This window comes from Poecilia latipinna, unplaced genomic scaffold (assembly GCF_001443285.1).
Source record: "Poecilia latipinna isolate Pla-1442-1.1 unplaced genomic scaffold, P_latipinna-1.0 Scaffold183, whole genome shotgun sequence".
Lineage (NCBI taxonomy): Eukaryota > Metazoa > Chordata > Actinopteri > Cyprinodontiformes > Poeciliidae > Poecilia > Poecilia latipinna.
In genome coordinates this window covers 482,947-509,222 of record NW_015112799.1, presented here as the reverse complement: position 1 = coordinate 509,222, position 26,276 = coordinate 482,947, and the positions used below count along the sequence as shown (strand labels likewise).

Genomic DNA, 26,276 nt, shown 5'->3' with positions numbered 1-26,276 from the left:
ACTGTGAAAAGATGTGAAACATATCACAATAAATAGTAAACGATACGATACATGCCCACCCCCAACCTCCAGTACAAAAACAAAGCCACAAAGCAGAAACTTGCAACCATTTCCTGTTTCAGGGATGAGTGGTGAATCAAAATGTTTTCTAGTCTTTAAGTCCACACAAAAACACACTTCCTACAGAAGGGTTTGTTTTTTTTTTTTTTAGATGTACCATTGCAAAGCCAGAGAGCAGGGCGGAGGTACGGCTGCTGGCCTTCAGCTTGGCCCGGCTCAGGTAGAGCTTCCTCCAGGACAGGGCCTGGACTGAGTGATGGTTGGAGCTGACCAGCTCCAAGTAGCTGCGCCGCACCCAGTCCCTGTAGTCCATGCCCCCGTTGTCAGGAGGCGGCGGCTCAGAGACCCCGGGGGCCGGGGAGCCCATCTGCACGCTCAGCTCCCGGCTCATGGTACCTGGAGGATAAAAACACAGAAACACCGTCATCAATGCAGCTTCATCACCTTTATTTACCCAGTGGTTTCAAAATGGAGGACAGATATTGGGGAAACATGAAGAACAAAAAAGAAAAAGAAAGATCATTTAAGATTTTTTTTTTTATGATATTTGTGAAGCTTCACAAATGTTACAATTCATCTGGTTTGGAGATTGCATAAATGCATTTTGTTATGGGAATGATAAATGCATGTTAAATGATAAAATGATAAAACATACAGTAAAAAAATATGTCTAAACTTCCTGACCAGTTTAAATACAGTAAGTTATCGACAAACTGGAACAAAAAACAAAATTGTCATGATTTTTGGTAACGGGAGGATCTGTCTAACGACTGCTGTCCCTATGAAATGACGGCACTCATTTTAATTTATGCAATTAACTGATTTATTGTTTGCAACTTATATTGCTAACTTAATTAGGCAGGTTTATACAAACTTTTATCTTCTTCCTGCCGTCTTCTCACTTGTGTTGATTATGTTTGAAGATCAATGTTGAAATTTGTTAAATCAAGTGAATAAACTGATTGATTTTCACTTCACTACTAATCACTTCCATGTGTTGCTCAATTAAGATGTGAAGTCTGCAGAGATTGAAGGCTTCAACCCAATAATAAGATATGAACAACTGACAAAAATGTTGATAAAATGCACTAAAATTAGTAAAAGGAGGAATTTATGCAGCATTTTATCCCACGGTCCTCTGGCCCACGGCAGAGTACTGGCATCTGAACACCAGCAGCTATTTTTGACCGTCTCCCAGCAGTTTTGCAGTCTGTGTTCTCCTGTCAATCAGCTGCTCTAACTCCAAGTTTCTATTCATGTCATCAGTAAAGACCTAAAATATTCCCACAGTCCTCAGTTAAGCTTATTAGGACACAGAGTCTGTATGTCGCAGGAATGTTTGACTTCAAGTTGCTGCTTTCTGAAATTCCAGAAGAGCCGCCGTGGGAATTAAAGAGGAGGAAACAGGAAGATAAACAAAGAAAAATAAATTATCTTCCAGCAGTACAAATACTGTGACAGGAAAAATTTGAGCAAATTTTTCAAATAAAAAATATATAATAAATATTATTATACTGCAAAACGTTATGCCGTTATGTTGGTGTTACTGTTTTGAATAGAATAAATACAAATAACTTTATTGCCCCCCTGATGTGGAAATTCAGATGTTTGAAAAGCAAAGTGACAGACAGGTTGAAGCATGTAGATTCACACAGAAATAAAAATGTAGAAACAGAAAGTAAAAAAGGAAAGACTGTACAGTCAGGACAAATGTACAGCATAAGAAAAACATAGTATGCCGTTCTCACAAATAGCATACTGAGGCTAAAAGAAAATATGGTACAATTTAGCAAAATATAACCAGCACCCTTTCACGGCCCCACTAGGGATTGTGTATGATAACGGATGGATGGATGATTGAGGGGTGCCTTCATTGCATATATCATTTGACACAAAAAAATTGCACTTTTACAGAATATTATTATGCAAAACATATTTCTTTCCAGTTTTTGATGAATGCTTATATTTCTTTCAATCTTCGCTATTTCTTCACAATCTGAATTTTAAACCCTTAACATTATGGGGGTTTTTTTTTTAAGAAAAGAAAATCTTTTCCACCCAATCACACATCTGCAATCCGGATCAAATCAAGTTTTTGTTTCATGTATAAAGTTGTTTATTAAATAATTCCTCCATTTGAGACCCAAGCATAGAAAACTCACCATACAGAATACATATTTATAAATCCTTGGAGATTTTAAGCCCTTATGTCAGGTTTAGCAAATACAGGCTCTCTTTCTACGTTTGTTTTAGAAAACAAATACATATGATGTTTTCACTCGAGTTTAGTATATTTATAAAAATATATATGCTAATTAGTAGACTCAGAGAAGTCTATTTTGACATAATGACAAAATATCTTCAGCTAGAGGAAAAACAATCAAAGAAAAAAAATTGAAGGGATTTATATATTTGCTGAGAAAGATTTAAACCGCGTTGTCGTGTTTATTCATCAATCCGAAAGTGCTTCCTTGAGTTTGGAGGACAGACAGTTCAGCAGATATCAGCTCCTTTACGCCTTCATGTATATTTAGAAACCTGCTAGAAGTTAGCAGGATACGTTTACAGACTTATATAGAAAGTTAATTAAAAGTACTACAGTTATCTAAGTTCTACCATGAAAACAGAAGAAAGGAAAGCAGACAACTAAAAAAAAATAAAGCAAATACATTTAAGCAGCTTACATTTAAAGATAGACAACGCAAACTCCTCGGTAAGTTGTCAGGCAATCTAAAAAGACTCCTCTTGCTAGCTAATATAGCTAATAACAGAACAGTTTGAAAACAGCAAAATTATCAAGTTTTTGGTGAAATGTATTAATTAAAGTTTATTTTTCTTACCTGTTCACAAAGGTGCCTTCGCAACCTCAGATATAAACTGAACCACAGTCTTGTCTCTACGCTGCTAGAGAAAGTAAAATGTCCCGCAGGTCCGATCAGGGCTTAGTACGTCTTTTTCTGCAGGCAACGACGACCTGTTTTTCTGCTTCTGCAAGTAAAAAAATTCAGGTCTGGAGCCACAGCGAAAAGGCACACTTCCTTCCGCACTGCCACCTGAAACCCGGTCGCTATGGTTCGGATGATTTCGGGTGGGACTGAACAGAAAAGGAAAGCTGCAAAACTCATGGTTTCCGGTTTTGTGTGTTGCTTTCAAAATAAAAGAACACGCAAACGTTGACAAAAACCTGACGTAACGTAAAAGCAGGGGCCTCATTGGTCTGAGGGAACGGCACGTCAGCACCTCCGCCATATTGTAAGTGGCCGGTTTATGGCTGGTGTCTGTTGGAAATAAATACAAACCTGTTTGGAAACAGACTTTTCCAAATAAAAGAAATAGTAATTTGTTTTTTTTAAATACAACAATGAGAAATGAAAGTAGGCAATTAGTTGTTTAGCTTAAGTTGCATTATTATTATTATTATTATTATTATTATTATTATTATTATTATTATTATTTATTATTATTATTATACAATATAAAAACAATTATATTATTATTAATTACTTTATTTTACCTTGGGTGACTAATGAGACTAATGTTGCTTAGTTTGCTCAAGCCTTGGATCAGCAAACTAAAACTAAAATGATCCAAGTTTAGTTTAGATCAAATTCATCAAGTCAGAATGGCCTAGTCAAAGTTAATATTTAAACCCAATAGAGAACCTATGGCAAGACTTGAAACCTGATGTTCACAAGTACTTTCCAACCAATCTGACTGAGATTAAGTTGTTCAGCAAAGAAGGATGCCAGTAATTTCAGTTTCTATATATCCAAAGACGATGGAGACACCCTTTGTAGAACACTAGTGGTTCTACAAAGTATTGACTCAGAGGAGCTGAATATGAATGGATGGCTCAGTTTTTGGAATTTTAGAAGTAAAAATTTGAAAACCATGTATAATTTTCTTTCTACTACACAATTATGTACAACTTTGTGTTGAGCTATCATAAAAAAAAATCAAGACGTCAGGACAGCCAGACAATAATTAATACAGAGATTATTTAAAACATTTATTGAAGATCATCATAAAGTACAAGTGAAACATCTGCAAAAAGGGCAAGAGTTGCTCCATATGTAAACTCCAAAATCTGGATTCAGAGATTTCAGTGATGAGTTGAATTTAAGGCACAGAAACAACACGAAGTCCTCCCAGTTAAAGGGTTTCTACAGCGTTGTCACTAATAACTTTTAAGATGTCATTATTTATTCTAGTGCTGTTGATAACTTTCTGTGAGTTCTAATTTCTGTTTTGGAGAAATACAAAGAGATGATATAAAAGATATATTTAAAAAAAGCCAACAAACCATATTTCTTTGCTGCGCAGAACAAGTTTAGTGTTTTTAAACCTAACGAGCATCACTGTCCAGGGAGCTGACTAAGCAACACAATTATTCAAATTTAAACTGTGTCCTGCAGAACTGAGTCCAAATATTATTGTATACAGTAAACAATACAACCAACCAGTGAAACATATCTGATTTATGAACATTTCAGGACGTTAATAATAGTTTATCTTTCTGTGTTTGTGCATTTAGCAGACACTTTTATCTACAGTAACTACCAGAAGAGAACAAATTAATGCACTTAATATCAGATCTACCAATAAACTTCTCAGAAGGAAGTCCACTAATCAGAAGAGACAGGTGGCAGGCACAGAAGGGAAGTGGAGAAAGTGGTACAATCCTTTTGTGTTTTGATAAATTCATTGTTTTTATGCTCTTTAGGTTTTGGGCTATTTCAGTTAAAGGGGGAGTATTATGTGTCTTCCAGGCACAGAGTGTCAATTTATAGCATAATCAAGTAATATGTTACCTTTGGTTGTTTTAATTTGTAATTTAACGCCTCGAATGTGTCTTTGTGAAAACCCCTGCTCTTTCTGACACTCCGCCTTCAGGAAGTCATCACAACATCGCTCCTCTGATAACCCTTTAACAATGTTTTTCCCAGCATCAGCAGATGCACAGTTTCACCAGGTGTTTGCTAATTGCTGCTGGCTAGTCTTAAGGAGCTGAGTGAGGGAGTGACAGGGAGAGGCAGATGCTTGAAAGCTTGGAAACTGCACCTTCGAGGAGGAGCTGCACTTTGAAGGCGGGGCTAAATCCAACAAGGCATTTTGCACAGCTGAATGGTTGCTATGGAGATTAAAGTATTTCTCATACATGCATGAAAGAATCAAGGCAGCACTCCAGGTATGTTTTTAATGAGGCTATAACTTTATAACACAACATAAAGCTAAAAAAGAGTTACTCTTACATAATATTGTCTTTTCAGTATTATCTCACAGGTCTTGCTGTATTAGTTCATTCCTTTGTGTTTAGTTTCTTAGTTTATTCCTATGTTTTGTTTTTCTAATTGTCAGACCTTTCCCCTTTTGGTTTGCAGATTCTTGAGGCTCTGCTTCTACTGTACATCCCATTGGAGAGTGATAGTGATAATGTCATATTTTTATAAAGTTGAGCAGTTAGTCAGGCAAACATGATTGGCAGCACCTGGCTGCTACGTTTACATTTTGTTTCATAAATACTGAATCTGGGGTTAGATTTAAATCCCTTTAGAACCTCATTAAGGCCCAAATCATTACCATTATGTCCTGAAATGTGAAACCCTTCGGTTTAAAGACGTTGTCGTTTCTTTTACTCGTTACACCAGGAATCCGTTTTGCATATTTACAACAGATTTAAATGTAAAACGTGTCTGATATTGGTCACTAAACATCTGCATTTTTTGGCAATCTTTTGCTTTGCCTGCAAAAAGTCTAATGACTCTGAAGGACTGTTAGTATTTGTTAGGTGAGAAGGGAGAAAGCAAACAGGAAGGATTAAATCATTCTCCTCAGACACTTCTCGTTCAGTTCTTTCCTGTTCTCGATGAGCTTGTATTTGTGCATTATCTATCTAATCACGAGTGATTGCTGTATATATCACATCAAATTTTCTACTCATGTGCAACTCCAAACCAGCAGCCATTAGATACTACATGCTGGTGTGAACCCTACTGTATCAGCACAGAGCGCTCTGCCCGCCATGCTGCCGCTGATGCTGCAGATGTTCGACTCCCAGAGGTTTTTATGGGTTTCCTTCAGGGTTTTACTGGACAGTTACTACTGTGGTGTTGTGAATGGACTCCATCACAGCGGCCAGGCGGCTGCACAGGTCGTGGGCCTGGTTGACGTGAACTTTTGGCGGATCTTTCAACACCACCGTCCCACTGGAGCCGTCCAGAACCCGCGGCAGCAACTCGCCCAACTTTACCTGCAGCGAATCTGCAGAAAACAGAAAAACCCAGCAGAAATGAGCCCTTCAGATGGTAGTTTTTGGTTTCGAATGATTGATTATATAGAGCAATTTCTTACTGGGACAAGTTCTCTTCTGTTATTAAATTTAGTCCTGATTGTATACATTTTAAAAAGAACTTTAAAAAACACATAGAGAATATATGAAATAAGCAAATTTATGCTCGAGATCAAAATTATTGTTTGTTAATTTATTTTTGAAATGGCTGACATTGTGTGTTTTAATTTTGTTTGTATGTTTTAAGGCATTTTGTGATGTTTTCTTGTAATGTTTGTAAAAATGTTATAATTGTTGAAGTGGTTGATTTGAAATTTGTGTTTTGACTTCAGGAGTTTTATTATATATTTTTTTGTAATGTTTGTAAAAGTATGATTTTATTGTAATATTTGTGATGAGACTAATGTGAATCCTTACAGAAACAAATAAACAAATAATTACAATAGTGAAACTTCTCATTATCTTATCATGTTATTGTTAATAACTCACCATCCATGTCCTGACCCAGGCAGCAGCACCAGTGGCTGCGGATGTTCTCCATAGCATCCCGGTCCTCCTGGGACAAAGCCGAGTCCCGGCTCATCAGGTGAAGGCAGGGAATAACGGCTTCGTCCATGATGGACAGACCCTCCTCCACTTTGCCCTCCTCGCCGCTGCAGAACAGCCGGGACGCACTGTCGTTCAGCGCCTGATTGGTGGATAAGCACAGAGAATACTTGGGTCAAGGTTTCCACTTTAATATTTACACAAACATAGTTTTATTCTTATGAAATATTTTAGATGAAGTCAATGTGGAGGTTGAAGAACAAGCTTTGTGTTGGAACTTGTGTTCAGATCCTACCCTGTATGGAGGGTCAAAAGGGGCAAAATTAAATCAATTAAAATGCAACTTATAATCATCAGTGCAGATAGTTAATTAAATAGATATTTATTTATTTTGTATTTATTCCTGCTTGTACAGCAGCAGGAATAATTCTGTTAAAATAAAATAATTCTGTTAAACTCACCCATTAAAGTCAAGGGACGGGGCTGTGGGAGGGGCTTCCACTGACCTGCTGAACTCCACTAGTTTGCAATCAACTCTTCAACTTCTAGACTGTCTGCTAATTGTGAAGTCTCTTTAAAGAACTCATCAGAAAGCTCATAAAAATCCTCCATTACAAGGGCCGCCATGATTTTCAAAGCACGATGATAGACTAGCTAAAACAACAAAAATAACTTCAGCTTCATGGTCCAAATCCATCAAAAATTAAACATCTACCTTAAATGTGAATTCATAAATTGTGTATAAACCACAAATATGTGTATTTGCATATGGGAAAAACTAACCCAGCCTCAGTTCTGCTGCAGAGAAAGTCTAAATAAGGGAATATTATCCCACCAGTCACTCATGTCTAAAGTTCTGCCCTAGAAAAAAAAATCTACTTTAGCAGCTGGCCGAACGCCAGAATATGTCAAATAAAAGTGACGGGTCCCAGCGATGATTTTGATGACCCTCAAAGTTTCCTCTAGTGTAAGCCAAGACCTTTTAGATAAAAAAATATTTAATCAAGTTGCTGTTTTAGGCTGACAACTGAAACAGCTTCGGTTGGAACTGCTGCTTTACTCACCGTGAGGCACTTTCTTCTGTAAACTGCAATAAGAGCTTTGTTCACACCACGTTTCTCTCCCTTTCCCAGCAGAGCAGCGTTGGTCTCATACGCATGAGCCAAGTAGTTCAAAGCCTCTCGCATCCTGTGACACAGTCAGAAAGAAACCAAATAAGCACCAAAAGCCACAGCCGCTCTTTAACTGTGCCTCAAAAATTAGAGTATTGCATAAAAGTGAAATATTTTTTCCAGTCATCTCAGAAAGTTTTTTTTTAATATATTTCAAGCTTTTATGATTTAATGAGTTCCTCCCACCCTTCTTCCTTTCACTCAATTTTTTAATATGTTTGAATACAGAACTGATGACTGTGGACTGTCTTCTGAACATCTGTCCAGTCAGCAGCATAGTGCAGCTGACTGACCCAAAGTGAGACACTGTTCAAAGACTCAGGAAACCTTAGCAGGTGTTTTGAGTTAATTAGCTGATTAGAATGTGACACCATGAGTTTTCATTAATTACAGTTTTCGGTAACACTTTATTTGAAGGGGGGTGAATAAGACTGTCATGACACCATCATAAACATGACATAACGCGTCATGAACATGAATAAGTCTGAAATCATTACTGATATACATTTGTTATAAAATAATTACTGATTTCACTTTAAAAATGAGGTAACTTTCTCTTATTAAAGGTAAAGTTTAAACAATAATGATTTCTTGCTTAATGTCAAGTTGTCATAACAAAGACATTTTGAATAATATCAACTTTGTATTAAAAGTGTCATAATTTACCAATGACGCTTTATGACAACAGTCATAAATATTCATGAAGACTTATTGATGTTCATGACAGGTGTTATGACATGTTATGAAAGTGTCATGACAGTCTTATTCAACCCCCTTCAAATAAAGTGTTACCCAGTTTTCATAGTATTCTAATTTTCTGACACTAAATTTTGTGTTTTCTTTATCTGTCTGCCACAGTCACCAAAATTACAAGAAACTTGGAATTCTTCCAAGATGACTAGCAAGAAGTGTTGCACTTGTAAACAATATTCCAATTTTTAAAAATGTACTCGTACATTTCTTGTGATTGAAATTAAAGTACATCAATTAATTACTTAACAGAGGCATTTATTTTACTTTTTTGAGCATTTTTCTGTTGTTTTAGTTCACTGCCATTCAGTAAAGGTGAATTTGAAACAAATGTTTTTAACCTCATTTGGCTCTGGACTTTGTTTAGGCCATTCTAATCATTGCTCTAAAAACATACTATTGTAGATCTTGCTGTATGACTAGGGTTACTGAAGTCTGACTGGCTTCCTGTCACTGTGTGGTTGATGTGTTCAGGATGATGTGCAGCGTTTCTTTCCATCCACTCACAGTACTAGTTTTCTACTAATAAACTGGTTTTAGGGGGAAGATACTTTTGCAAATCGCAGTATAGAAATAGAGGATAATTCTGCCTTACTTTCCATGCTGATAGTGCTCCAGTCCAGTTAGCAAGTAGACAAACACCGTCCTGAAGTCCCTGTAGTCGTCATGCCACTGCTGCAAGAAAACACACGCACAGACACACACATTAACCAGTGCCTGTTTAATCTTCCTCTTCTTTTGTACCATTAACAAACAGTAGGGAGTTGCATTGGGTAGCCATGGTTTTGCTTGGTGTAAAAATGTAATTTGTTTGTTTGTATGCATTTTGGAGCAGTTTTACTGTTGAAAGTTCAGCAGGTTTCACAAAAGGAGAAGTCTAGTGAAAGGCGCAAATCCTCATGCATCCTGTGGTTAAAAGAAACCCTCTTTTTATGAGAGAGAAAAACCTTCTCAATAGTTTTGAACTATTGCGCAATAAAAAAAGGTTAAAATTGAGTTTGTACTCAGTTTTAACTAGCTGCTGTAGTCATTATAAGAATCCTTAAATCCTGAAATCAACAAGCTGGAGGAGACAAATGATTAATTAATTTGTAGTAACTAACAAAAGAAACAAGGACAAATATTGTCAAACTGGGTTGGATAAACCCGACATTACCATGTATTCCTCCATGTCCATGTCTTCAGGCTTAATGAGGCGCAGCTTGGCTCGGGCTTCCCTCATTATGCTGATGGCCCTGCATGCACAGGAAGGACAGCTGGAGTTTAGTGGTGCAGGTGAAATAATCTCACAACCAGTAGGTCTCTGCTTTGGACACTAGATGGCAGCAGATGAACGACATATGGCTGTTTTCAGCTACAGGCACATTAGAAAAATCTTGGTGTCCAAAAGAACATTTCTCTTCATTAAAAGACAGGTTTTTCCTTTATTAGGGTTTTAGTTGTGTGGTTTTTTATTACAGAGATTTAAATTCTGATCAAGCCCACGTAGCCAGCAAAGTTATTATTAAAACTAATGAAATTACGAAAACTGAAATTGAGGAAACCTTTTTGTGTTTACTGAAATAAACGAAAACTGTAATTAATGGGGGAAAATAACTATAACTAAACAATATTTAAGTAACAGTAACAAATAAAAACTAGCAAACACACCATAAAAACTAAAACTAACTGAACTAGACAAACAAAAAGTTACAACAAAATTAAAACTAAAGTATAATGAAAAATCCAGAATAATTATAACCCTGAAAGAAGAGCTAATTCTGTTTGCACACCTTTCGTCAAAGCTGAGGTTGCGGTCTGTAAACTGCTCCAGCAGCGTCCTTTCGATGACACGCTTGGGCGCCTTGTTCTGAAAGAAGTAAACCAGAGCGTGCTGCAGACGGGCGTCCTCCTGGGGCGTGATCTCCTCCTGGGAGAGCTCATAGAGCCGGGAATACTCCTCATGGAAGGCCTGGAACACCACGGAGAAATATGAGTTTCCATGTGTCACTAGCTGCCTTTCTCTTACAAATGTGCGCAAATCTTTGTCTAATGTAAAAAAAAAACCCCCACAGAATTTCATAATTGCTGTGTTTAAGAAATGAAATTAAAATCACACTTGAATAAGCTTGTTCACTCAATAAGTTATTAAAAATAAAGGCAGCAACGGATGTAAACAGTTATGAAATGTATCAGGGGAGACATCGATGTCTTATTCAGTCATTGGAGCGAGAAGCCCATTATACTAGGGAGCGGGTGGCTACATATGCATAGCTGCTCTGTTTTGGTACATCTATCTTGATACGGCCGGAAAGCCACCTCATTCTAGAGCAAAAACTTTTTATTGGAAATCTGAGTTTTTTTCTTTTATTTCCATTAAGCAAATTTATTTTCATAATTTCAATTTGTGCAATTCTATGGCTAATGGAAACACAACTAGTTATGCAGGGTCTCGGCATGCTGCAGGTTTAAGAATTCTCTGCACTTTTATGCACAATTTGAAACCCTAAACCTTTATCATTATTAATAGAACAGAAGTGTTTGAATAATTTAATCCAGGTTTTACTGCATGAACTTTTCCATTGATATTTCAAAAATTACTTATTTAAAAACAAAAACAAAAACAAAAAAGTCCTGTGGGAATGCATGTTTTGTTTCTTATCCATATTCAAGTATGATGGAGAATGACGTTAAACATTTAAATATCTTACCTTGATGAGGCCAGCCTCAGGGCCTTCTTTGTCAAACGTTTGTCTTGCCTTGGCTATGGCCAGGATGACACCCTGCATGGCTGGGGTAAGCATCATCTACGAAATGAAAATGAGACCATCGCAAATGCTTAACAAACTAGGTGTCACCTTTAAAGATGTTTAATGAAAACAGTCCTGTAAAAAAAGAGAGACAACATTCTTACTTCAGAAAGTCAGAAGCAATTCCCCATAAACTAAGATCTCTATTCAAATCTAAAGGCTTGCATGTAATTTCCATCCATCCCTCCATTTTCTTACACCCTTATCACCTCGGGGTCAGGAGGTATGCTGTGCCTATCTCCGGCTGTCAACAGGCGAGAGGCAGGGTCAGCCTGGACAGGTCACCAGTCCATCGCAGGGCAACACAGAGGATGTGTGTGTGCAACCATGCACACACACATCTAAGGAGAATTTATACAGACCAGTCAACCTAACAGTCATGTTTTTGGATGGTGGGAGGAAGCCAGAGTACCCGGAGAGAACCCACCATCCACAGGGAGAACATGCAAACTTCCATGCAGAAAGACACCGGACCAGGAATCGAACCCAGGACCCTCATGCTGCCTCTCTACCAACTCTCTACCAACTGTGCATGTCATTTATTTCTCACTAATTCAAACTTACAAATCTTGTGCAAAAACACAAACTCAACAATCATTCTATCAGAAATGAGCCATTTGAATCATGAATGAAAGAGGTTATCAGGCCCACATATATGGCTTAAATTAACATGGAGTTACCCTAATTAAAAATCTTATTCCACATTGTAACTTCCTCACCTCTTCGTTGTATCCGTCAGCATCGGCCCTAACCATGATGCGGCCCACGTTGGGGATCTCCACCTCTGACACCTCGTTCTCCGCCTGCCTCTGCCTGGCTGGAGCCTCCTGCTGCTCCTGCTGCTGCTCCTCGTTTCCCGGATCTGCTCCGGGTCCGGGAGTCTCCCCAGAAGCTCCTGGTTCATCGTTAGCCTCTGAGTTTGGTCCCAACATCTCCCCATGCACACACGCTTCAGCCTGGTTACAGAGCTCTGCATCTGAGCCAGAGGTCTGACAAAGACACCAGGAACAATATTAGAGTTTTTGGACTTTTGTGACATGATTTAATACTTTCTAAAGTCTTTACATTGTTGAATATCTTATAGCGCTGCAGAGCAAGTTTTTAAAGGGTTAATTATTTCTTCATTGTAGTTTCATAAACTAGGGGCCCCAAACCAGCTTAGGGCCCCCACAAACCTAGGAACCACCCTGTCTGCAGGTATACCAGCAATGGGACTGTATAGCCGGGGGGATTTGAGGGGGTTGGGACTTTCCCACCTGACTCTGCAGGCCTGCTGGGTCCGGGCTCGGTTCCAGGGTGTCACTGGCTGTGGGAGTGTCGGTGGGATCTGCTTGGCAGCCAGGACTCGCAGATGGGGGCACGATCTCAGACTCCTCTGCTGCTGAGTAAAACAGACAGAGGCCTTCATTCAGTCCATGTATCAGCAACGTTGTTTTATTAGATATTAGATTAAATTGGGTGTCGTTGACAATGTGCTGGAAGGGCAGATCTATTCAGTCTAATTCTATGCTTTGTACTTTCAGTGTACTTCATGCTTTACTATTTATTTTGCATAATTGTTTAGAATTTCTAATTGCATTTTCTGAACAATTTGAAAGACGGTTTGTTGCTGTTTATTTTTGTCAGTTTCTTCATTATTTATTTTACATTTGCTGTGAGGATATTAATTGTGCTTACTGTACAAATTAAAGTTGTGTTGTTTTTGCATGTTTAATCGAGCTTATGAAGATATAGCTGTATTTAGGTGTGCTGTACTGGTGCAGAGTTATCAAATACATTTGTAATTCAGTACACATATGTCTGTTTAAAAAGGTCTTAAGTCAACTCGGCTGTCTTTCTGTATCGGATCGGTATCGGCTATTAGATATCTGTACTGGAAGAGGAAAAAGGTGGATAGTTGCATCGTTGAAGGCAAAATGGGTCTTTATGGAAACTCATAGTTGCTATTCTTATCCCAGTTAGTGTAACACACCTTCAGGCGTCTCTCTGGGTTCACAATCTGCAGTCTTCTCCTCTTCTGAGCCGGACCGGGCCTCTGAAGTCGCTCCTTGCTCCACCTCTTCAGTGGAAGGTCCAGACTGTGGTGCTGGCTCCACAGGTGTCAGCTCTGTGTTCTCCACGCTGGAGCTGGGAGGCTCCACCGGGGTCGCAGACTCTTCCTGCGGAGTGGCGGTCTGGCAGAACTGCTCCTCCCACTCGCTGAGCTCCTGCTGGAACCAGCGGTTGTCTTCTTGAACGTAGCGTCTGAGCGCGGCCGGCAGGGAGTCCATGCCATGCAGCACCTGGCCTGTCTCATCATCTGTGTCTTCTGGGTGGAACGTGTGGTTAGACAGAGGGTTCACTCAACAAGCACAACATGTTTTCATATTTTATGGGTGCCATTTGTAAAGTTACAAATAAAAAAAAAATAACAGCAGTCATTTTTTATTTAGTCATAAGAGAAAGAACAATGGGCCTCTGAAGGCGCTCCTTGCTCCAACTCTTCAATGGAAGGTCCAGACTGTGGTGCTGACTGTGGGGTTCCAATTTTAAAGTCATCTTTTCATCATGTTATTTAATAATTTATAAATGTCAATTTCAAACTAAATACATAATTAGATAGCTAAATATTTAGCTTTAAACTAAATATTTAGTTAGCAAGCCTAATATTTAGCTCCATACAAAATATTTAGCCAGCAAACTAAATATTTAGTTTCAAATTGAACATTTATTTAGCAAGCTAAATATTCAACTTCAGGCTAAGCTAAATATTTAGTTTAAGCTAAATATTTAGCATGCTAACTAAATATATAGTTCACAAACTAAATATTTAACTTCAATCTAAATATTTATTTAGCAAACTAAATATTTTGCTTTAAACTAAATGTGTAGTTAGCAACCATGACAGTCTAAAACCCCCAAATTATTTCTGTTAATTTAACACCCCAAAATAAGTGGACATTTTTATAAAATATGTTCAAATTAAAGGCTGGATTTGTAAAAACTTTGGGATATAAATCAAAGGAGAACTGATGAGTGTTGCTACAGCTGAGAGTTGTTGTACCTGTGATCAGCTGGGGGAGCCGGTCATCGATGTACATCAGGCAGTACGCGCTGGCGTTGGTCATCCCCCCAAATGAGTCTCGCTCTAACTCCTCCCACGAAGACTCGGTGATGCTGACGTCGTTGTACTTCATCCAGCGCTGGTTGGCGTGGTCGTAGATGTACGCCCAGTAATGACCTGCTGAGGCCTGACCTTCATGAACAAGCACTGCATGCAGTCTGTAGGGCACCTGTTGAAAGGACCATTTTATTTTACTTTTTTTTTTTTTAATTAGCCTGGCATACAGTTTGTCATTTCCTTCATAAAGATGAACAAATACTGCATTTCAAATAGTCTGTTCCAGTGTAAATATTACACACACATATTATTCTGACACAAAAATACGCTTTAATTTAATTCATCCCACACTGAAAAAAGAAAACAGGTGATCCAAAATAAAAAGAATTGTGTTAGTTTGTTACATCAAATCAAGTTTATCTATGTAAATGTATTAAGTTCACTAAGGTGTTATGTTAAACAAATGTAAATAACTTAATTCCTTTAAATGTAACAAATTAATTCAATTTTTTAAAGTTGGATGTCCATTCTCTTATTTCAGTGGACTGTAGCTTTGGTTGTATGTTTAAGGCATTTAGCTCCATCCATCAACTCTATCCATCCAAAACAGACAATCCCACATGCTGATGCTGCCACCACCATGCTTTACTGTAAGGATGAGGTGCTCAGTTGGGATTTCCACTGAAAACCCAATTAGATACACTAAAACTTGAGGTTGTAATGTGACAAAACTAAAATAGTTCAAGAGGTGTGAATACTTCTGGAAACCAGTGAGGTGTTTTTTTGTACCCATGCAGAAAGTGAAGTGAAAAGAAGTGTCACCTGGCAGAGACTGTTGTCTGAGTACATGCCTTCAAGTGTCTGAGTGAGTTTGTCTATGCTGGTCTTTAGCTCTGGAACACAGAAACAACACGGAGCCGTGATGGAAACCAAATTTACAAAACTGTCCCTCTGATAAAGAAATTTAAAAACTATTTCTTCTGTCTCGTTGGCGTACCGTTTATGTCGTGCTCTACTTCAGTCCTCCAGCGCCGCAGGCAGGTCTTTACGAAGTGCAGCTCTTCTTCTGTGGCGCTGTGAGGTGCCGGGTGGGGCAGGCAGTCAGTCGGGTGTTTGCACTGGGTGAAGGGCTTGTAAATGGGCGTCTGCTGGCAGTTGGAAACACTGGAAACCAGGCTGTCCGATGAGTCTTTATCTCCAGGTTCACTGATGGAAACAAGAATTTAAGTAAAAATGGCTCGAGACTCATTCACATGTCAAACTCAAAGCTCAGGGGCCAAATCCAGCACGCCATATCTTTTTATGTTGGTTAAATATGTTTGAACAGAACATTTCAGCAACAAGACAGTTTAAAGTGCTTTACATCATAAAAACGCAAATATAAAAAGTCATAAAAACATCATAGAACAACCCACTGAAAAACCAATAGCAAACATCACATTGTGACGAGTGCCATAATCATAATCATCAAAACACGTCAAATATCAAAGGAACCTGCTGTCTTTGGCGATGGCGTCGGACAGCGGGTGGCTCACAGTAGGAGGGGAAGATGTGGTGAGTCTCGGATCTTCAGCCGGGGAAACGCTGGTGGGTTTGGTAGTGGCGAACTCCAGAACGAACTGGAGCATGTCGGCCAGAGGGTACTTCATCGGTCCAGAGCCATAGTTTTTATAACTTAGACCAGAAACAAAACACATTTAGGTAAAGACTTTGTTCAGATGTTTAGTTTCTCAGCTTGAAGGTTGCTTAGTCTTCAGTTCTTACTTTTTTATTCTCCCTTTAATGTGTCTTGTTTCCCATTCTAATCATTGTTAACAAAAACTAAGTTTATTTCTTTGGCTATCTTCATGCAGCAGATCTTGATGTTCAGTTCTATAATTCAAATCAGATTTGGATTGCATTTGGCTGCTGTGTGAACCTAGCCTTTGTTTTCTGCTCCTTTAGTCTCTATTGGATTCTTTTGGACCGTAATAATAATAATAATAATAATAATAATAATAATAATAATAATAATAATAATAATAATAATAATTGATGTTTTTATTGAACTCCTCAGTTTCTTACCACTCAAGTTTCTGTTGAAGTGTGGCAAGTTGCTCCTTGAGCTTCTTCACTTCCCCTCTCCTCTCATTGGTCCGTTCTATGTTTTTGTGAAGATATCTGTGAAATAAAACATGCATGTGTATCTCAGTTGATAAAAATAGCATAAATAAGTTGTTTTATCTAATTTCTTCAACTTATATATACATTTTACAGAGAGTAATAGATGATTTGTTTATTATTTTCCCTTTTGGATTGAATTATTAAAATTCAAATTTAGTGAGGCACAGATTAAGATATTTCTGAAAGTTTTCATTAGATTAAATCTGATTTTTGTATTACCTGTCCATGTAAACAATTTGTGGAAACTCTAATTTTTTGTGTATCTTCTCGGGACGCCCGAGCTGAGTGTTGAACTCGAATCTAGAAAGTTCAAAGGTCAGGACTGGCGGTAGTTTTTTAAACCACCTCTGCAAGTCAGAAAAGACACAAAGATCCTTAGAAGGAAGACAGAAACTTTCGGAATATTCAGAATTTAATACTTTGACTTATTTCGAGCCGCTCACCTCTCGGCCAGACGTTACGGCATGGTCCGAGTGCAGCGACTCGATCTCCTTCTCAACCATCGCCCCTTCCAGGCATTCGTCCAGGTTGTTGAAGCCGTTGACTTGCAGAGGGTACTGACCAAACTGCTCGATGTTGTACAGCGTCTTCCCTGAACCGAACCACACAAATTGGAATGAGACAGAACCCCGGTGGGTGATGGCAGGATGAAGAGTCGTAAAGCACTCACCTTCATGTCGCCTCTCCGTCACAAAGGTGCCGTAGAAAAGCTGAACCATTGGGTTTTGCTGCTTGTCTTCTGCGTTCCTGAACATAAAGATGGATGTTATATTTACACGTTGATTCATAAAAAGTTAAATGTGACCTATTTTGCTTCCTTTTAAGACCATTAGGATAGCTCTTTGTGTTACATGAAACATCTTCATTACATTTTTTGCACAAAATCTTTCTCAGATAATGAGATTTCACCTCCTCAGTTCTGCATGTATTGATATTCTTACAGAGTGAGTTAATTTACTAGCTCAGCTTCCAAACTGGAATTGCCTAAATAAATTTGATTAATGAAAACATGCCACTTTTGAAAAAAGTTTTTAATTTTTTTGATAAAAACTTTTCCCTAAAAGTTGGTGTATTTTTGCAAAACTTCAGTGAAAACTCTTTGAATGACAGAAGTCACACTAGTTTGTATACAGAAGCAACCTCCTTGGAGCATGTGCAGGTGACTTCACCAGAAGGTTGAATCCGTAGCTCTAATTTAAAAGTGTTGACTACAATTTTCCTAAAATGCTGCATGCATAGCAGCTCCCAAGTAGGCTGAGCTTGTCCCCCCTAAGCCTGATTAAGACACCAACATATCCTCTGATGACTGATAGATGATGAGCGTAGCACCATGCCTGAATTACATGTTTACATCCATCACATCCATGATTTTTAATTACTTATTTTATAAATTAATGTATTCACCTGAGATTATAGCTGCATTTCTTATTTAATGGAAACACGATAATTGCAAAATTATGTTTTGTCATCATTAACACAATCTTGACAAGGTTTTGTGCACATTTGCAATTGAAAAGCAGCTGCTAACAGCTTTAACTAATGACTTACTTTCCGTTGGCGGCCAGTTGAAAGGCATCTTCTAACCAGTCGAGCAATTTGTGGGAAAATTCGCTGACATCCTGAAAGTAGCAGACGAAGACATTTAACTGTCTGTAACAACAAAACATCCATCCGTCCAGCCATCCGCTTTAATTCAACCACAATGGAGGATTCCACAGCACAAACAACCTGTGTAAAGGTACGTCATGAGTGTAGACTTTGACTAGACCACTCTGGACCCTTTATTTTTCCATTTAAGCCGCACTCAGAGGTGAACTTAAATTTGAAATTTGCATCTAATTTTGACATTTATTTCTCAATCTGACAACTTGAGACTGTTTACGTGTCACAGCTGCACATTCATAAATTCCTGGCAGCAATGGATCCATATTTCAGGGAAGCTAAACTGGTCTGCAGCTGATAATGAGGTGTTGTTGGACAGTCTCTGCTCAGTGTGACTGAGCTATGAAACACTTGTTCATCAACAAGTGGGTTGGATTCTTCAGCTATCCTGTTTCAAGGAAAGAGCTGGAAAGAGCTGTGTTTTGTACCTGCTGAGCCTCGCTGGTCCGAAAGGCGTCGCGTAGCAACTCCACCGCAGCAGAGGGATCCACAAACCTGCGAGTGGATCCCACCATGAGGGCAAACAGGCACCGCAGCTCCTGCATGAAAGCAATGTTCCTCTTGTCCTGTCGTCAGAAAGTCTCGGTCAAACATCAGCTCAAAAACTGTCACAATGCTTTTGAAATTTAGGTCATTTTAAGGACAATTTATATACAAAAAAACAGTTGTGACGCGTCACAGGAAATCCAGGAACAAGTGGCCAGAGAAAAAACCAGGAAAAATGATAACTACCAATTTCTGGGAAAATAAAGTTTCTTTTCCTGAATATACTAGTGAAAGAAAGGTTAGAATCTACACTTTCAGAATCTTAAATAACTCAAGATGCCCTCAGGGAAACGTGTTCCCGGTTTTGCCATGGCCAGTCACATTTTGCCTGCAGGAAGGAAATATGTTGCAGAAAGCTAACTACTCACAGCATGGCTCTTACACTTCTCCAGAATTCGTTCTGACAGATGGTAGTTGAGAACCAGCCTCCTGAACACAGGTAAGTGGAAGAGTGACTGCAACAAGATGACAGAACAAGCAATTTAACAATCTTTTCACTCCTGACAGTCTGGTAGATTTGGTTTAATTGGGGACTAAAATTGCAACATTTGTTACATTTTCAGCTGCTGGAGGTGGCTTTCTCACTGCACTGTCAAACAAACCAAACCAATTAAAAAAACCTGTTCTCCTCCTCACCTGTGGTGGCGTTGCACCAAGAGCAACTGAAGGGCACAACATGAAAACCTCTGAAGACACTGAGCACAACTTTCTTTCTCACAAAATGTAAAAAAAATAAAAAATGGAGTGGCATCAGATTTTAGCGGTTGTAGGATTTCGCTTTTGTCTTTTTCAAAACACCATGAGTCATTTCTCCCGTTACCCCCAGACTCTTGTGTTTGTTTTGGTTATATTTACCCAGAATTCCCTGGCTGTAGGCTGCAGGAATGCCAAAAGCCACATCCCATTGAGTATGCATTCAAACTGTACCAAAGTTCGAACTCAGACCGAGGTTTGTATGTAGACTAGAGTTCGCTTTTTTGAGTTTGACTACGCATTCATGCCTCCCCAACCAACTGGACTTTCTAGATAAATGGACTGGAGTTGGATTAAAGGGGATTATACAGGATGTGTGAATGCACCCTGAATCAACCTTAAAGTTTGTACCAGATGTGGATAATAAAGTACATTTTGTAAAATATGACTCTATTAACAAAGGACATTTTGTTTCATTGCTGATTATATTTTGTGACAAATGTCAAAGAGTTTTACTTGTTTGTTACAGGATAACTGTGGTCGATACCATGATAACCTGGTGAGTGGAGAATGCTTCTAAGCGTTCCCATTAGAGAGGAAAATTCAGTTATGGTTTATCTCATGTAATTTATGAGCCGCCCATTGAATCCTGCAGTCCCTCAGCTTTGAGCTGAACCAGAGGAAATGGTGTTAACTCAGAAAAAAGGAGAGCATTAGTATTCCAACAACACTTCCTCAGATAATACCGCCTGACGTTTAAATGGAGACAGAAGCATATCTCAGTTTAACAGACACAAACAATCCCCTTCTCCTGTCTCTGTCTGCTGTGGACGTCCTCGCATTGCTCCGCGCTCAATTAACCACAGAGGTTGCGTACCTCAGAGAGGGTTCTGGTTTCTGTCGGGCCACCTGATAGGCCTGCATGGCTTCAGTCTGGAATGGACTTATAACACAATTAGCAGCTGAGATAAAAACTGTTTGCTCTGATTTAGCTGAAGGCTGCCCCCCTCCTCTCTCCGGTTTGTTTTTCAGGTCGATTTTTAACCTCTTTAGCAGGAAATAATGATGAGGAGGAAATTTGAGCAACATCCCCTTGTAGTCACGTCGTTGACGCTGCTTTGGAGTCACATTGGACCTCGCTAAACAGCAGTAATAAATTGAAGGATCTGGGAGACTCGTAAATTTGGCAAGAAGCAGAAACAGAAATGTAAAAGCTTGTTTCAATATTTGAACAACTGTATCTACATTCATTCTGCTCCCCGCTAACACAAATATACGATGGTGCTGGTGTGTGTTGTGCTTCCATTCAGAAAAGTGACAGTAAAAATGAACAGGAATAATTTTGGTTATTTAGCCTCTCATAAGAGGAAAGAAATGGAGGTTTAATTTTTAAAATTTCAAACCTATATTTTTCACATAAAAATGTCAGTTTCAAACTAAACACATAATTAGCAAGCAAGCAGTTAGCATTTAGTTAGTAAGCAAGCTAAATATTTAGCTCTAAACTAAATATTCACTAAAAATTCCACTACTGGAAGTGGATTATTAAAATAAAAGCTGGACCTTGCAAAGTATAAACTCCTGGTGGTGAGTCAGTGCAACAGTAAACATCTGTATTCCCATTAAACGGCTTATCCTATGAAAGGATTTATAGATATCAGTTTCAAACTAAATATTTAATTAGCTAGCTAAATGTTTATTTCACAAAGAAAATATCCCTAGATACACAGGTCAACTTAATGAAAGCATAAACGATAAAATACCTTAGGTGCATGTATTTTAAAGGAAGTAGAATCATTTTTCCCACCTTTAAAATGAAATTATAAGATTGGTTCATGCCTCTGCAAAAAAACAATTTTATTAAAGGCTTTTTAAACATTTTACCAGATATTTCTGAGGCTGAGGTATTTATGCTTTTTGTTTTGAGTGTTTATTTTACTTTTCATGTGCAATACTTTGTTGAACTCATTGCGGAAAGTAATTTGAACCTATTAGAGTGAATGGGGAGTAAATCACTTTCAGGTTTTGTTTTTAAATAAATGAAATAAAATTGTATATTGTATTTTTATTTTTTTATTTTTTTACAGAATTTCTGCAAAGCTGAGCCATTAAGTTGAATAGTTGTTCAGCGCTTTGCCACATGGAGTACAGACGCCCAGTGGGAGCTTCAGCACACTACAAGCTTCTGGTTTACAGAAATGATTCAAACGTAACGTGAGGTGTTTACTCTCACCTGGATGACAGCACTGAACCAGCAGGTGTTTCCTACGTTGCGTATGCCGACGGGCCAGTCATCCTGACGGATCCAGTCCGCAGGGCTGCACATCTCACTCTGTGCTTCACATCTCTTCTTCTTCATTCGCGCTGCATTTTCTTCAGCGCTGGCTTCCAGAGCTCTGTGGGACATCAAATTCTCTTTATGAAAACACCAGACTGACGGCTATATTAAATACAGGAAGGCTCTAAAATACCTTAAACAGAGAAGAGATTGTTTCACATCATTAGATCGTATCTATGGAGGACAGATCCTGCCAAAATTTTCAATAAACAAATATATAAGACTAGGAAATTGGAGTACTATGTACTGTGATCATTGATGTCAGTAACGCGTCACTTTGTAATGCATTACTGACATCGGACCACTTTTTTCAGTAACAAGTAATCTAACACGTTTCTATTTCAAATCCAGCAATCAGATTAAAGTTACTTATCCAAGTCACTGTTTGTTACTATTTTATTTTGTAATTTCATTGTATTTCTTATGCGTCTTCAGGAGCGACCACAGTACGACAGTATCAGCAGCGACAGAAACATAAACAATGGAGGAAGGAGAGAGATGCACATTTTGTTGCTGGACAATCAGGAACTATTTTGAGTTTCTGTCAAGTCCAATGATTATAAGTGACTTTGGGCTTGTTTTTTTTCTAAAGTCCCCGGATGCGGTTTTTTGGGCTTGTTTTTGAACATGAAGTTGCTCATTTGGGGTTAGAAATAAGCAGAGACACATAATGAGACCCAGATGTTGTCTGACACCCAGGTAGTTTTAGTCAGGCTCTTTTAAAAAAGCTGTAAAAAAGATGATTAAATATTTCTATTTGGACAGTCCAGACATTTGTCTACAGGCAGTACTAATTATACAAATACAGCTTACAAATGATCTTTCTCTTGGTATTTGCTGCCTAACGCTTTTTTTGTTGTATAATTCTTCGTAGCAGCTGCGTCCTGTCATAGTGGACATTATCTCAGCTGTATTTAAACTTGAAAACAGGGGAATCTACGTCTGTCATCCTACCTGTTGAACTCACGCTCTTCTTGCTCTGCATTGTGGGATTCCTGCAGGCTGAGTTCAATGGCTGTCTGCAGTTCATCTTTAGGAAGTCCTAAAAAACCCCAAGAAATATCAGGTAAACTTAGACCCAACATATGCATTTATGCATTTCATGTTTGTTTAGTTTTAAAAACTAATTTTACAAGCATTTACTTAAATGTATCTTACTAAGGAATCTGTTTTTACACTATTACCTACAAAACTGGTTGAAATATTGTGCCTCACATTCATGCCTCTTTTTCACATTATCTCACAAATGAAATGTCTTTTATTAAGATTTTACATGACAATTGAACACAAAACAACATATAATTTAAAGCTAAAGAAAAATAATACATGACATTTGAAAAGTGTGGCCTTTCTGAGCAGTTTGCAGTTTATAAGTTTATAAATGTTGTGTTCTTCATCTCTGTTTGAAATCAGAGGTTATTGGTCAATTTACAAAAATAAGAAATAACCTTATAAATATCACGCTTACAGCTTTCAATCTTTTTTTAAGATGATAAATTTCTTATAGTATTTCAGTTACTATATCACCATCATCCTTCATTCTGCCTTCCTATACTGTTATAAATTAAAACATGCACGATGGCACATCTAAATGCTTTCCAGTCAGATATTGCCGCAGTGCACCTCTCTGTTTGTCCCAGGTCTCTGCAGACGTGCCGGACTCCTGTGGCTCTGCAGAGTCCTGAACCTCCACAGTCTGGGTGGTCAGTAGTCCCACAGCATGTCCGACATCCCCCTGGCTGGCCTGAAGGGGAGAGCACAGAGAAAACCTTCCCAGAAAAAGACTCCCGTAAGGCAAGACAAGCATCGTTTCTACTGCAACTACTTGGTTTGAACCCAGTTTCTGCTCGTTTCAACATTCTGCAAATAAATTTCCAACGTACTGCAGATCCAAGATGTCCAGATTTTGCAACCTAAAGAAGGTTGTGAGATGTTCTCAAATCTGGAAGACTTTTGTAGATTGAGGGAGGAAATGATCAAGTTAAGAACAGATGCTGATAGTCTTACTAAAGAAGCCCGAATCCTTTGGCTGTATACACTGATCAGATCCGGAATTTGAACTAGACAAAACCCAGGAAGTACCCTGCTAACTGCTACTCAGTGTGTGTGTGTGTGTGTTACCTTCAGGGCTTTGTAGAGAACCTGCTGGTCCTGGATGCCAGTGATCTCCTTCAGCTGCTCCATCAGCATTTTGAGCTGTTCACAGAAAACAACTTGAGTTTTTTCTTGCACCACTAGAGCACAAGTCCAGAAACACTCTGAGGAATCATTAGACCTGACCACAAATCACGTCTCACACAATATTTGAATAGTAAATAAAGAAATTAGATATATTTGTTTACATGTTGACGCAACGCAATATCATCCCTTGCGTTTTGAGGTTGTGCTATGCCTGAAGGATTTAAGGATCAGATTTAAGCAGCTAAAAAAAATATTCCTTTATCACATACTGGAGTGAAAAAAGTAGTTGAAGTCTTGAAAAAAAGTCCCTCAAAAAGTCTAAAAACAATTTTTACGACGTAGAAAATACAACTGGGAAGAGAAAGGAAGTTGAAACCAAATATTTACATCCACTGTCATATTTTTCCTTTTCCCCCTCATTATTACACTTTTACTCAGAGCTCTTTTTGGTTTTAGGTCTGATGTTTTTTTTTGTTTTGTTTTTTTTTTTAATCATTTTCTTCAAATTAATCTTCTAGCAAATATGCCTTTAAACTATTTTGGAAAGTCCAAACAGATTTATGAGGTTCTGATAGGATAATTCACAATATCTTAGTTAAATGGAGGCGCAGATAAAGATGCATAGGCTGAAAGGCCACTCGGAGAGAAAGAAGCCATTACTCCTGAATCAACATAGAAACCCAGACCACAGTTTGCAAATTGAGTCTTATTGTCTGATGGAAGAATAACTGAAGAATTTTGGCCATAATGACCTTTGTTACACCTGGAAAAGAACAAAGAACCAATGAAACCTTTATGCATACAGACCAAACCTGGATTCAAACCAAGGAAAGGCATCATTGCTACCTGCAGCACAGCACAGAACAAACTGAGTTATCACAGTGCTGATAAATTCATTATTTCACACCTGTTTATTTTGTTCTTAAAGTTCTGAGCCTGACTTCCAGTCATCTTCAAACCTTTGCAAACACAAACCATAATACAGGAACCTAAGAGATGCACTCAATTTAAAAATAAATCACCTAATTCTGCACAGCGAGACGCGCTAAATAAAGCTGGCTGTCCCGGCAGCAGGTGCTCATGTCATTGTATCTCTCTCTCTCTCTCTCTCTAACACAGAGAGGAAGCCGGGACCAGGCTGACCAGACTTATATGGAGCCCAGGGGGCAATCTGAGACCCACTTGGTTTGCCTCTATTTTAGGGTACTGACATGGATAGCACAGGCTTCTGTTTATCATTCTGCTCACCGTGCCACTGGGCACCAGGGTGCCTCTTTTATCCTCCCAGACACACACCACCAACAACCAAACACCAGTAATGCAAGTGAACCTTTCATTTTTTTTAACCACACCTTAAACAACACATGTTAAACTATCCATAGGCTGCATTCAAACACCACACAAGTAGATTGCTTCATGCACTGAGCAGCAATAAATGATCTGTTTATTACAGTAATGACAGTAATGGACGACAGTTGAATCAGATTTAAATTTAAACGTGACTCTCTGAAAATGACTGTCATTTAACAATGGAAAAAAGCCACCAGATATCAGCAGTCCACACGTTGAACTGACATCTACATTTAAAAAAGACTTGATCAAAAATATAACCTAAGTGCCATAGGCATACATGTTTAACACATGCCAGATGAGAACATTTTATTTTTAATATTAGTTTAGTAAATTAAACAAAGAAGAAAGTTAAATTTGTTGAATGAAGGCTGAGTGGAGTTAGACGTGTTGACGTTAGTAGACGTTAATCAAAGTCTCCATCATTTTCTCACCGAGTTCGTTGAGTTTTCTCCATTTTCACTTTGTTCAGCTCTCATTGCAGATTAAAATTAATAATAATAAAAATCTGGATTTATTTACGTCTTTTCCCCTCCAAAAAGTGCTCGCGACAGACTCTCTCCGTCGTTCAAATCGACTCCATCTGTCACGCGCCGAGAGCGAGCAACCAGCTGCGGTGCGCTTTCTTTAGAAGGCG

The 26,276-nt window shown here is 38.5% G+C and overlaps 2 protein-coding genes across 5 annotated transcripts in view; both read right to left on the bottom strand.

Annotated features, from left to right (window-relative positions):
* Positions 1-16,766, bottom strand: part of orai2 (ORAI calcium release-activated calcium modulator 2) — an 18,598-nt gene extending 1,832 nt beyond the window's left edge. Inside the window, exons 1-3 of one of the 2 annotated variants that reach the window (XM_015030484.1) lie at positions 16,756-16,766; positions 2,901-3,070; positions 218-456 (exon numbers count right to left, since the gene is read on the bottom strand). In XM_015030484.1, the coding sequence (XP_014885970.1) occupies positions 218-451 (234 nt within the window). In that variant the 5' untranslated portion in view covers positions 452-456; positions 2,901-3,070; positions 16,756-16,766. Of the gene's footprint in view, positions 1-217; positions 457-2,900; positions 3,193-16,755 lie in introns of those variants that run through there. The other variant, XM_015030483.1, reaches the window with a different exon arrangement.
* Positions 5,244-26,276, bottom strand: usp28 (ubiquitin specific peptidase 28). 3 transcript variants are annotated; one of them, XM_015030477.1, is made up of 26 exons: positions 26,074-26,276; positions 24,230-24,304; positions 23,732-23,852; positions 23,063-23,150; positions 22,004-22,166; positions 19,446-19,532; positions 18,960-19,097; positions 18,418-18,488; positions 17,540-17,616; positions 17,313-17,461; positions 17,089-17,216; positions 16,771-16,866; positions 16,201-16,380; positions 15,704-15,912; positions 15,529-15,599; positions 14,650-14,878; positions 13,579-13,911; positions 12,863-12,987; positions 12,326-12,595; positions 11,508-11,603; positions 10,590-10,768; positions 9,974-10,052; positions 9,413-9,492; positions 7,960-8,083; positions 6,839-7,037; positions 5,244-6,321 (listed from the first exon to the last, which is right to left on the bottom strand). In XM_015030477.1, the coding sequence occupies exons 1-26, from the start codon at positions 26,116-26,118 to the stop codon at positions 6,146-6,148; spliced, it is 3,588 nt and encodes a 1,195-aa protein (XP_014885963.1). In that variant the 5' UTR covers positions 26,119-26,276; the 3' UTR covers positions 5,244-6,145. The 3 variants fall into 3 exon arrangements, with proteins under 3 accessions (XP_014885963.1, XP_014885961.1, XP_014885962.1); XM_015030475.1 differs by having other exon boundaries at positions 13,579-13,914; positions 26,074-26,275; XM_015030476.1 differs by having other exon boundaries at positions 12,863-12,984; positions 13,579-13,914; positions 26,074-26,275.